General features: G+C 40.1%; 1 protein-coding gene across 7 annotated transcripts in view; it reads left to right on the forward strand.

Moving 5' to 3' along the window:
* znf507 (zinc finger protein 507) overlaps positions 1–13,227 on the forward strand; it is a 64,891-nt gene that overhangs the window by 9,796 nt on the left and 41,868 nt on the right. For 6 of the 7 annotated variants that reach the window (XR_011889259.1, XR_011889260.1, XM_072279698.1 and 3 more), the window contains exons 2-4: positions 3,795–6,120; positions 6,756–6,867; positions 12,091–12,202. Coding sequence is in view for 5 of the 7 variants with exons in the window: in XM_072279698.1 (XP_072135799.1) it covers positions 3,838–6,120; positions 6,756–6,867; positions 12,091–12,202 (2,507 nt within the window). In the remaining 2 variants the exon portion in view is untranslated. The remainder of the gene's footprint in view (positions 1–3,794; positions 6,121–6,755; positions 6,868–12,090; positions 12,203–13,227) is intronic. The other variant, XM_072279699.1, reaches the window with a different exon arrangement.

Below are 13,227 nucleotides of genomic sequence, written 5' to 3' on the forward strand. Positions count from 1 at the left end.
GAAGTCCACAAAATGCCGAATGTTCTGCTCTTTGTCACTTCCGTAGTGTCCTTTGTTGGAGTCATCCAGGGATATAAACATAGGTTTCTCAGATAGTAGAGCACCTGAATAATAGTAGTAGTGGCTCTACTTATTCAGCAACTCCATTATTCTGATATCTTTTGTGTTGTCACCATATTTATTTAATCTCTAAAAATAAGACCATAACATCATAAGATATAGGAGCAGAAGTAGGCCATTCAGCCCATGGAGTCTGCTCTGCCGTTCAATCATGGGCTGATCCAATTCTTCCAGTCACCCCCACTCCCCTGTCTTCTCCCCATACCCTTTGATGCCCTGGCTAATCAAGAACCTATCTATCTCTTCCTTAAATACACCGAGTGTCTTGGCCTCCACAGCCACTCGTGACAACAAGTTTCACAGATTTACCACCTTCTGACTAAAGTAATTTCTCCTCATCTCTGTTCTAAATGGACTTCCTTCATTACTGAAGTCGTGCCCTCTTGTCCTAGACTCCCCTGCCATGGGGAAATAACTTTGTCATACTAATCTGTTAGACCTTTTAACATTCAGAATGTTTCTATGAGATCCCCCCCTCATTCTCCTGAACTCCAGGGAATACAGCCCAAGAGCTGCCAGCTATTCCTCATACAGTAACGTTTTCATTCCTAGAATCATTCTCGTGAACCCTCTTCAATGTCAGCACATCTTTTCTAAAATAAGGAGCCTAAAACTGCACACAATACTCCAAATGTGATGTCATGAATGCCAATATTGCATTCACCTTCTTCACCACCAGCTCACCTTAGAGTTAACCTTTAGGGTATCCTGCACAAGGACTCTCAAGTCGCTTTGCATCTCTGCATTTTGAATTCTTTCCCCATCTAAATAATAGTCTGCCCATTTTTCCCACCAAAGTGCATGACCGTATACTTTCCAACATTTTATTTCATTTGCCACTTCTTTGCCCATTCACCTCAACCATCAAAGTTTCTCTGCAGGCTCTCTGGTTCTTAATACCACCCGCTCCTCCAGCTATCTTTGTATCATCAGTAAATTTAGCCACAAATCCATTAATCCCATAGCCTAAATCCTTGACATACATCATAAAAAGCAGTGGTCCCAACACCAACAACTGTGGAACTCCACTGCTAACTGGCAGCCAGTTTATTCCCACACTCTGTTTTCTGCCGATCAGTCAATGCTCCACCCACGTTAGTAATTCCCCCGTAATTCCATGGGCTCTTTGCTTGCTAAGCAGCCTCATGTGCGGCACCTTGTCAAAGGCCATCTGAAAATCCAAGTACATCACATCCACTGCATCTCCTTTGTCTACCCTGCTTGTAATTTCCTCAAAAAATTGCAGTAGGTTAGTCAGGCAGGATTTTCCTTTCAGGAAACCATGCTGGTTTTGGTCTATCTTATTATGTGCCTCCAGGTATTCCATAATCTCATCCCTAACAATTGATTCCAACAAGTTCCCAACCACTGATGTCAGGCTAACAGGTCTATAGTTTCCTTTCTGCTGCCTCCCACCCTTCTTAAATAGCAGAGATGAAATAATCTGCAATAAGCCTGGAACTCCTCCACTGTCTTAACAAGTGCTCCTAACTGATTGTTAGTTGAGCTTTCTTTCTTCTCTCCATAGTCTATAATACATGTATTTTCATTTTATAGTGGTTTCATATATGACTATAATAATTGAGTAGAGAATAGCAGTTACAATTTTATATCTTGATAGACTCTGATATAGTTAGAGTATTTTAGATCATAGCTGCTGTCTGGTTATAATTTTTTCTTTGCATCTTCTTTTGTTTTATGTACAAAACTTTGTATCTCTGTCCCGTGTTGCTTGAGCTGTGGATTGTTTAGCTTCTGTTTATCCAATATGATTTTGTTATATCTCCTCTTGACATTTAGATGTAAGTATCCAGTGCTATCAACACCTTAACACATCAAAAAAATGGACAAAAGGGGTCAAGAGGAAAAAGAATGACATAGTCTATTGTATAAGTAAAAATATTTCAAAATATTTTCTACAAAATTTTTTCAGAAGTAACTTATGTTTTCTGTCCTGTCAGTAGAAGGTTTTTAAAAGAATTGGCTAAAACAACCTATTAATTGGAAACTTGAAAATAAAAATATAAGGTACAATTACAGTTTTAGGGAAACATTGTAGTGCAATTATAGTTTCTCCCACTATTTTAGTTTTTCAGTGGAATTTCAGAAGCCAAGATTATATTTTAAATAGAAAATCTGGGAAATACTCAACATGTCACACAACATGTGGAGAGACAATCAACTAACATTTTGGTTTGACAATTCTTGAACATCACATAAGCATTTCCTGAATGTTCCTTTTTTTTGGATTTCCTGATGCAGTATTTTAAAATTGGTCTGTATTTGCTGTCCACAGTTGCTGCATGACCTATTTCCAGCAATTTCAAAGTAGCTTTAGATTTCTAGTATCTATAGTTTTTTGATTTTGGACTTTTGCATTTGTTATTTTTTTTTAGCATTCCCAGAGTATGGACATCAGTAGTATCCTGATGACTATCCATCATCACCCTGAACAGCTGCTATCCTTCCTTCATGGTTCCCATGATCATCTTCTTTGCATATCAGATGTGTTCTCACATCATCCTCCAGCAGCTGTCAGATTCCTTTATTTATTACATGTGCATTGAAACATACAGTGAAATACGTCATTTGCGGTAACAACCTACCAAGCACGTGCTAGGGGGAGTTTGCAAGGGTTGCCATATGTTCTGATGCCAATATAGTATATCCACAATGTTCAGAATAACAGAAGCAACAACAACAGCAACAGCAAAACTAGTCCCTTTCCTCCCTCTCTCCCACACATTACCCGCTTGCACACACAAATAGTCCTCTAAGCCCAGGACAAGCCGTCTCCAGCCCTTCAGTAGACTTGCTGACTCACAGACATTGGGCCTCCACCTACACCCTCCCCTCTGCCCACATAGTATAAACCACATTCTTTTTCTCTCCTTCTACCCATCATTGACCTGCACCTGTCTCCAATCTCATTCCTCCTGTCTATTCCGAACCCCTAACCTGGCTCTATCTGCCTGTTATCTTTCACCCCTGCTCAGTCTATCTGTGACCCATTAGCCCTTGTCTCACTCCTCACCCACTCTTTATACTGGCTACCTTCTGTCTCCATTCTCAGTACTGATGCAGGGTCTTGATCTGAAACCTTAGCGGTCCTCTGCCTTCTCTCCCCCTCTCCCCCTCTCCCCCTCTCCCCCTCTCCCCCTCTCCCCCTCTCCCCCTCTCCCCCTCTCCCCCTCTCCCCCTCTCCCCCTCTCCCCCTCTCCCCCTCTCCCCCTCTCCCCCTCTCCCCCTCTCCCCCTCTCCCCATTGGTGCTGCTTGCCTCATTGAGTTTCTCCAGCAGTTTGATTTTAGCTCTGCAGAACTAACATCTGATGACAACAGAGATGATAAAGAGGAAGTCCTTGTCACAAATGTTACAAGATAGTTGGGTGTTCCTGAGGTCAGCAGCAAGACTCCACACTGACCACAAATACAATGTACTATTTCCGTTTTCTAGACATATTTAAAATCTTGGTCAAAAAGGAATGAGAGCAGATTGGTTATTTCTACAGTGCAAGCCCGAATTCTTGCCTGAAGAGTTTCAGACTTGATGAAATGGTATTTTTTTTAACCTGCCAGCATTTTAAAAACAGTTTTTAATGATAGTTTATGTTATTAAGAATGTTAAGTAATTTTTGTATGAACTTTTAAACATACTTTTTTTTTGATTTTGTAGGTATAATGAAAAAACACAATAATACTGCACTGGACTGGACAATATGATATCAGATGCCATAACAGAAACTGAGGCCCAAAGCCATGGCTATACAACAAATCATAAGTGTGATGAGCATCTCTTGAAGCAGCTAGCAATTCATTCATTTGTGGACACTAAAATCGTGTCGAAAATGGAAAAACCAGGTTCATTGATTCAAGTTATTGAAAAATTGAGCAAGATAGTGGAGAAGGGAAGATCAAAGCAGTGTTCTTTGACTGGTCAAAAGAGGTCTTATATTAGTACTTCTGACACAAACAGTGCAATAATTGAGCAGACAGACAGCTATGAGAGCACAGCCAAAAAAGTTATTAATTTAAACCAGGAAATAAAGGATAACATCTCAATTAGGCAAACTTATTTTAAAACAGAAGATCTGCCTCAGAGTTGCAATGGCCTTGATCTGAGCACCCTTGATTCTGCAGATAAATCAAAAGTTTCAAAGAGCTTCTGTTGTACCCTGTGTAACTTTGTAACTGTTGTGCCATCTGTATATTATATACATATACGTAGCCATAACAACATTGAAAGCTACACATGTGATCAGTGCAACTTTGCAACTACGGATTCTAAAGACTTTGTGGCGCACAAATATTTGCACAGGAAGCTCACCCGTTACCAATGCAATTTATGCAAATTCAATTCGTTGACTTTTTCACAGTTAAAAGAGCACTTTGAACTACATGGAAAATCAGGTGAAGTGGTATTGATGTGCTCTGTGTGTTGTTTTGTTTCCAAACAACAAGAGGAACTTGAAGCTCATATGTGGATGCACCTTGAGGATGCCCAGATACAAAGAAAACAGCAATTAGGGCCAAATGCCATAGATGGTGTGGACAGCAACAATGCAAAATCAAGAAATGTTGGTTTTGACACTGAACCAGGCCCAAGAAAGTGGTACACTTATGACCAGTATGGCATGTATAGATGTTTGATTTGCAGTTATGCTTGTGACCGTCAGAGGATGTTAAAAACCCACGCATGGAAACATGCTGGTGAAGTAGATTGTTCTTATCCAATTTTTGAGGAATGTGAGACAGCTACCTCAGTAGTTCCTTCCACAGGTCTCACTGCTCCTGAGGATGAATCAATAATTGTTTTCTCACCAGCTCACAAATCAGAAAGTGTGCACTGTGTTAGATCAAATCCACTGCAGTTTTGTACCCCTCCCTCAATCACTGTAATGGACTCAGTGGACTGCAAAGCCTCACTGTCTGACACTGCTGTGAAAAATTCAGCTCTTGTCCAGTCAAAAGCACCTGCTGATACTGTAGTAGAAATTGTTGAGGAGGGGCCTCTGATGCTTGATTGTGAACAAGAAAGTACAGTGTCGGATAGCCTTCTTTCTTCTGCACAAAAGATCATTAATTGCAGTTCTAACAAGGCAGGACATGTCAATGTCATAGTAGAGCGTGTCCCAGGAGCTGGGGAGAGTGTTCCAGAAAAGCACTTCCTGATGACACCAGATATTGAAGCTGAAAAGAGGCTTATCTCTGAAAAATCTCACATGATCTATTGTGAGGATTCTTCAGATTTATATCAACAAGCTACCAGTGCAGCTGAACTGGAAACAGCTGTCTTAAGATGGAATCCAGAAGAAAGTAATGGTGCTTTAAAATCTGAACCTGCAGCAGTTGATGAAAATGTTCCCCCATCAAGAAGGAGAACCAATTCTGAATCTTTGAGGCTTCATTCATTGGCTGCTGAAGCTCTTGTTGCAATGCCAATGAGAGCACCAGAATTTACTCGAGCAAGTGTCAAAAATCCTGAGTCTGATGCAGAACAAAGAAGCATGGAAGTCAGTTCTTCAGTTCCTCAACCTCTCAATTATTCTGATGATCATACTAGTAATAACTTGCAACTTGATGAGACTAAGTCAGGTTTTTCTGAAGTACCAATCAGAATGGGCATCAGCATGTCACTGCTCACTGTGATTGAAAAACTGAGAGAAAGAACAGACCAAAATGCTTCTGATGAAGATATCCTAAAAGAATTGCAGGATAATGCACAATGTCAACCTTCAAGTGACCTGAGTTCACCAGGCAACTTAGTGGAGTATATACCAAACACAGAACGGCCTTACCGTTGTCGCTTATGTCATTACAGCAGTGGCAATAAGGGGTACATCAAGCAGCATTTAAGAGTTCATCGGCAAAGGCAGCCTTACCAGTGTCCAATCTGTGATCACATAGCCACTGATAGTAATAATCTGGAGAGTCATATGATAAACCATTGCAAGACTCGGATGTATCACTGCAAAAGATGCAATGCAGCATTTTATTATAAGGTAAACCTTTAGTGCAAAATTACTACTATTTAAACATATGTACTTTTGTGCAGAAACTAAAATAAAACAAAAATCACTTGTTAAAATAGCTTTGCAAACTATATTACTGCAATATAATATGTTCTCAAATATATACAATTTGTAAAGTTCAGTTTATACTCTAATCATTTGTAAATTTGGGACAAAATTTAAAGGTCACTATTTAAAGAATGACCATAATAAGCAGAATTTAGGATATTTTTGAATTAACTGGCTTAATCAAGCTTTCTGAAAGCAATCTTGTTGACTGTTATGTGGAGGATTGTGGATTTAATCAGCACTGTAAAGTTGCCACAAGGTCTTTTGAACTTAAGGCTTTAAGGATTCTTGACTAAAAATTTTAGTTTTCACGGACTAAAAATTTTAAGCATCTTGCTGACGATTCCTTACATTCTGGCCAAATGCATGCATTTCAAGACATTTTCTGTGTCTTCTGGTAATAAACCATTGTAATACCTTCAGAGTTACTAAAATGCTTGAGTGAAGTGATGGATTACCACTTTTAGTTTTGTTGCCTTGTCAGATGTTGTTGGATTTGTTTTATGGTATACGTATACTTCATTGTAATTTTTTCGTTCTGATCAACTTCCTGATAGAGTCAATTGAGGAATCACGAACGTGAACAGCATAGTCTTTCTGACATTTCCTCAACAAATGATGAAAATGCTGACTTTAGTAGAGAACAAAAAACAGGAAACGCACAAGAAGGTAATGTGAATATTTGCATGTTTCTCTTTAATTTGAAAAATATAATGAACTTAATCATGATTAAGTTAATCACGCTTAAAAAAGTTACACTAGGTATGCCATAGAGTCAGTATGCTGAAACAGATTTTATTTTGAAATTAGATTTGTATTTTAGAGTCTAGCCCAGAAAGTTATTTTTAATAAACAACTTACATAGAATGAATATCAAATTGGTATAGCAGTACATTGTTTCTGCCTCAAAGTGTTCTACACAGAGGTGCAAATTAGCATAGGTGATTTTGTTTCGCTTGAACCAGATAGTGAATTAACAGGCTTTATTTTGGAAGACAACAGACCTAATTTTGAATCCTTTTTGTGAACAATGAATAGTTAAAGGCTACAAATATCTGAAATGGAAGATATAGGTTATGAGTGCAGATTTCTTATCTGATTTTGTTTAAAATATTGTCAGACTTTCATAATTTATTTCAACCAGTTCTTTCCCTTTTGACATATGTGCAATTAAATTTCATCAGGATGTGTTGTCCAGAGTTCCGTGCCTATTCTGGTATCTGTCCCCCACTTTTCCTTCGCTACATCGATGACTGCATTGGCGCTGCTTCCTGCACGCATGCAGAACTCGTTGACTTTATTAACTTTGCCTCCAACTTTCACCCTGCCCTCAAGTTTACCTGGTCCATTTCCGATACCTCCCTCCCCTTTCTAGATCTTTCTGTCTCTGTCTCTGGAGACAGCTTATCCACTGATGTCTACTAAAAGCCTACTGACTCTCACAGCTATCTGGACTATTCCTCTTCTCACCCTGTCTCTTGCAAAAACGCCATCCCCTTCTCGCAATTCCTCCGTCTCCGCCGCATCTGCTCTCAGGATGAGGCTTTTCATTCTAGGACGACGGAGATGTCTTCCTTTTTTAAGGAAAGGGGCTTCCCTTCCTCCACTATCAACTCTGCTCTTAAATGCATCTCCCCCATTTCACGTACATCTGCTGTCACTCCATCCTCTCGCCACCCCACTAGGAATAGGGTTCCCCTGGTCCTCACCTACCACCCCACCAGCCTCCAGGTCCAACATATTATTCTCCGTAACTTCCGCCACCTCCAACGGGATCCCACCACTAAGCACATCTTTCCCTCCCCCCCCCCCTGCATTCCGCAGGGATCGCTCCCTACACAACTCCCTTGTCCATTCGTCCCCCCCATCCTTCCCCACTGATCTCCCTCCTGGCACTTATCCGTGTAAGCGGAGCAAGTGCTACACATGCCCTTACACTTCCTCCCTTACCACCATTCAGGGCCCCAAACAGTCCTTCCAGGTGAGGCAACACTTCACCTGTGAGTCGACTGGGGTGATATACTGCGTCCGGTGCTCCCGATGTAGCCTTTTATATATTGGCGAGACCCGACGCAGACTGGGAGACCGCTTTGCTGAACATCTACGCTCTGTCCGCCAGAGAAAGCAGGATCTCCCAGTGGCCACACATTTTAATTCCACATCCCATTCCCATTCTGACATGTCCATCCACGGCCTCCTCTACTGTAAAGATGAAGCCACACTCAGGTTGGAGGAACAACACCTTATATTCCGTCTGGGTAGCCTCCAACCTGATGGCATGAACATCGACTTCTCTAACTTCCGCTAAGGCCCCACCTCCCCCTCATACCCCATCTGCTACTCATTTTTATGCACACATTCTTTCTCTCACCTTTTTCTCCCTCTGTCCCTCTGAATATACCTCTTGCCCATCCTCTGGGTCCCCCCCCCCCCCCGGTCTTTCTTCCCGGACCTCCTGTCCCATGATCCTCTCGTATCCCCTTTTGCCAATCACCTGTCCAGCTCTTGGCTCTATCCCTCCCCTTCCTGTCTTCTCCTATCATTTTGGATCTCCCCCTCCCCCTCCAACTTTCAAATCCCTTACTCATTCTTCCTTCAGTTAGTCCTGACGAAGAGTCTCGGCCTGAAACGTCGACGGCACCTCTTCCTACAGATGCTGCCTGGCCTGCTGCGTTCACCAGCAACTTTGATGTGTGTTGCTTGAATTTCCAGCATCTGCAGAATTCCTGTTGTTTGGGGGATATTTTGACACTTGGAATTGGTTGGAGGGGTGAATTTTCAGCAGGGTGCTCAATGCAGGAAAAACTAACAGCTGGCCAAGCAGGGAGCTGCCACAACTAATGATAAAACACCTTATTAGCATTCCTTATGATTCAGAAGAGTGTTTACCCCACTCATCCCCTCAGATAAGGCTCTTACACTTCCCTGTTTTCATCCCTTGCATTTGACTAATGCCCAAGTACAATGGAACGATTAGTGGACCATCTCTCCAGCTTTACAGTCAGCACTCCCAGCTTGGTGTAGCAACAGGTCTGCCCAAAGATACAAGAAACTGCAGTGTGTGAGTGCTCCCTCTGTTTCCTCTGTTTAGACTTTGTGCTGCCTTCGTAAAACAGCAATTATAAACAAGGAACCCTCCCACCTTCTTTTGCTCTTCTCCCTACTCCATCTGTCAGAAGATATAAAAGCTTGTGAATGTGTGCCTCCAAACTCAAAGATGTCCTCTATCTCACTGTTATAAGACTCATTAACAGACTTCTTATAAAATGAAGATGAACTCTTGATCTCAGTCAGAATCAGAATCAGGTTTAATATCACCAGCATATGTTGTGAAATTTGTTAACCTAGCAGCAACAATACAATGCAATACATGATAAATATCAGGAGATTTTTTTAAATAAGTAATTTGTAGTAAATATGTATATTAAATAGTTAAATTAAAAATAGTGCAAAAGCAAAAAAAAAAGTGAGATAGTGTTCATGGGTTCAATGTCCATTTAGAAATCAGATGGCAGGGAAAAGAAGCTGTTCCTAAATCACTAAGTGTGAGCCTTCAGGCCTCCTTTCTGAGAGTAACAGAGAGAAGAGGTCATATCCTGTGTGATGGGGGTCCTTAATTATTAGACGCCACCTTTCTGCGGCACTGCTCCTTGAAGATGCCTTGAATACTACGGAGGCTAGTACCCTGATGGATCTGACTAATTTTACAACTTTCTGTAGATTCCTGATGCAGCCTGTCAAAATTCTGTCCATGGTACATCTGTAGAAGTTTTCGGGTGTTTTAGGTGACAAACAAAATCTCCTCAAACTCCTAATGAAATATAGCCGCAGTTTTGTCTTCTTTATAGCTGCATTGATTATGTTGGGAGCCAGTTAGATCCTCAAAGATATTGACACCCAGGAGCTTGAAATTTTTCACTCTCTCCACTTCTGATTGGTCCATGATCCCTCTTCTTGCCCTTCCTGGTCTACAGTCAGCTCTTTCATCTTACTGACGTAGAGTGCAAGGTTGTTGCTGCGACACCACTCGACTAGGTGGTGTATCTCGCTCCTGTACACCCTCTCGTCTCCATCTGAGATTCTGCTAACAATGGTTGTATCATCAGCAAATTTATAGATAGTATTTGAGTTGTGCCTAGTCACTCAGTCATGAGCATAGAGAGAGAGAGTAAGCACACATCCCTGAGCAGCATCATTGTTGATCATCAGTGAGGTGTTCTTACCAATCCGCATAGATTGTGATCTCCTACCTTGTCACAGCCCGATTTTAGTTGTCTACTTGTGCTGCACTTTCTCTGCAACTGTACCATTATATTCTGCATTCTGTTTTTTTTTTCCCTTTTGTGCTTTGATGTGCTTACATATGGAATGATCTGTTGGATTGCATGCAGACAAACACTTTTTCCATTGTATCTTGGTACATATGACAATAATAAACCAATTACCAATTAATTATCCTTTGAAATGAACACCCAGTTCAAGGACAGATGAGGATGAGCTACCTTTGCCAGCTGTATTCATGTTCTGAAAATGAAATGAATGAGTAATCAGAAGCAATGAAGAATGCTTTAAAATGAATGTCCGTTTTGCATATCAGAATGCTATAGCAATATTGCTGCAGACAAATAGACAGCAGTGAATTACAGCCACTGAGGGAGCAGTGACTTCAGTATTTTGACAGTCTAACGATGAACCCATCTCTATTTACATAAATAGAATTAGAACCCTGTTCAGGTAATTTGAAAGAGTGTTGGTTTCATAGGATTCTGCAATAGTTTTGGTTTTTATTGATTCATGTATTTAATGGTTTCACTGAGATTATTCAGTTTATGAATCATTAAAGTTTTGTCTTGTCTTGATTGTTTTTTATATTTCCTCCATGTAGTTTGTCTGAATGTTGGAAAAGACACCATGCATTTGATTTTATGACAAAGGGTAGAGATATTTTATACCAACAATTAAAGTTCACAAAATCAACAAGCATATGCAGTTTTATTTTGTGTTCTATTGCTTGCCAATGAGTCCTTACCTTTGAAGATGTGAAGGTAGATATTTAACACACTATGCTTGCTGCCATGAACACACAGTTGTAACGCAAGTGTACTTTGCCATTGAGAAGCTCTAATGGTTCACAGCTAATTTTATGGAGGGGGCTAGATAATTACCCAAAGTAGTTTCTCATTGCTGGTAATACGAACACAGAAGCCTCAAACTTGCTGCGAAGTCTGTTCTTGTTGTTTGGAATAAAGTCCTTCATTGGATTCTTCATGGAATCCAAAGGTGGTACAATTTCCAAGCATTCCTTAGGAGTTACACTGAGAAATCTCTGGTTGAACCCACACCAAGTTAAGCTTGCCGCAGTTTCAACTACTGCAATCATTTCAATGGAAAGTAAAGGCTCTAGAAGTAGAAAATAAGTAGAAAAGAATTTATATTTTTATCAGATGAGGCGGTATAAATAAGGTTTTAACTGTTATTGTATTTTAAAGTTTTTTTTGGCAGTATAATTAGTATATAATGGGCTTTGAATGTTTGTGAGTAGCAGAATTCATAGCCTGTGATTTTAACAGTTTTAACTGACTAATTACGGGCAGGTTCTTTTTTTTAGTATGAATATAGTAATCATAATTTGACTTCAGGGACTGAGTTACCATACAGACTGAAGCAGGTTGGACAGAACTACAGAGATAGGCAAACTCTTGTGTACCCATGCAGCTTTGTATTAGCACCTAGTTCTCCATAAAATGGTGCACAGGTAATAACTTTGTGTCCTTTGTAATTTCTATTGTATTTGTATTGGATAACTAAAATACCTACATCAAGTTCTAGCAAATCTGAGGTAATATCCTAAATAATTACTGATACTAATATTCTCTAACTCCTTCTGCCTAGAAGTACATTCACCTCAGAAATTGTATAAGTGCGACGTATGTGACTACACAAGTTCAACGTATGTTGGTGTGCGAAACCACAGAAGAATCCACAACACTGATAAGCCCTACAGGTGTGTGTACTCTGTAAATCTACATATGAATTTTAAAAAATCTTCAAGCTAAATTTTCAGAGAATGTTGCAACATGTTAAGGAGAATTTTCAGTTCACTGAATCTGTACAAGCTGTTTGGTAGAGCAAGCCAATAATTCCACTCAACTCCTCTTCTTTACAGCCCAATTTTCTTCCTTTCAATTCCTTACTTAATTCTTTTTAGAAGCTAATCGTTTTATTCCCATTCTCTGTATGCACGATTTTTGAGGATCTTAACAAACCTGCTATGTAGAGATAAAAGCTTAGTCATCTTACCTGTAGTTCTTCAATCTGTGTCCTCTAATTACTGACAATTCTCCTACTTGGAAAGATAAATCTGTTTTCCTGTAATGCAGAAGTTCATGACTCAAATCTCTGAATCCTTTCTGCTGCAGGGTGCGCCAATAACCAGATTACAGGAAGGATGTGATAGCCCCGAAGGGGTGCAGGGGAGATTCAAAGTTCTGCAAAGCTAGGGAATTTTGTTTTCTGGGTTCTGGGCCTGTACTTGCTGGAGTTTAGGAGAATTGTCTGGGCCAACAAAGATTCAGGCCCAATGTAGATATGGGGGGGGAAAAAACTCAAATACACATAAAGAAAGCTCAAAAGCAGGGTTGTACCTAATGATGTATTAAGCCAGAATTTTTCATAAAAAGATTTAAGAGAAGGCAAAAATTGCTGATAAATATGTATTGATACCAGATACCTTCCTGCTCTTTCATGCTTACTCTCAGTTCCAGCCAACTCCATCTGGGTAAGATCAGGAATGAAGTATACCTTGAGAAGGATGAACACTTTCACTTAATTATTGTATTGGTCTGCTGTTAAAGAAGATACTAAAGTAATTTTTATATCTATTTAACTATTGTCTGTTGATGTATATCAAGCTTAGTAAACTTTGTCATGTGTGTTTCACAAACACAAATGCCATGGCCATTGTAAATAGGTATATTCTATAGTGTAGAAACAATGTGTTACAGGAGGGAAGAATTTGCTAAAGGATCC

This window comes from Mobula birostris, chromosome 15, assembly GCF_030028105.1.
Source record: "Mobula birostris isolate sMobBir1 chromosome 15, sMobBir1.hap1, whole genome shotgun sequence".
NCBI lineage: Eukaryota > Metazoa > Chordata > Chondrichthyes > Myliobatiformes > Myliobatidae > Mobula > Mobula birostris.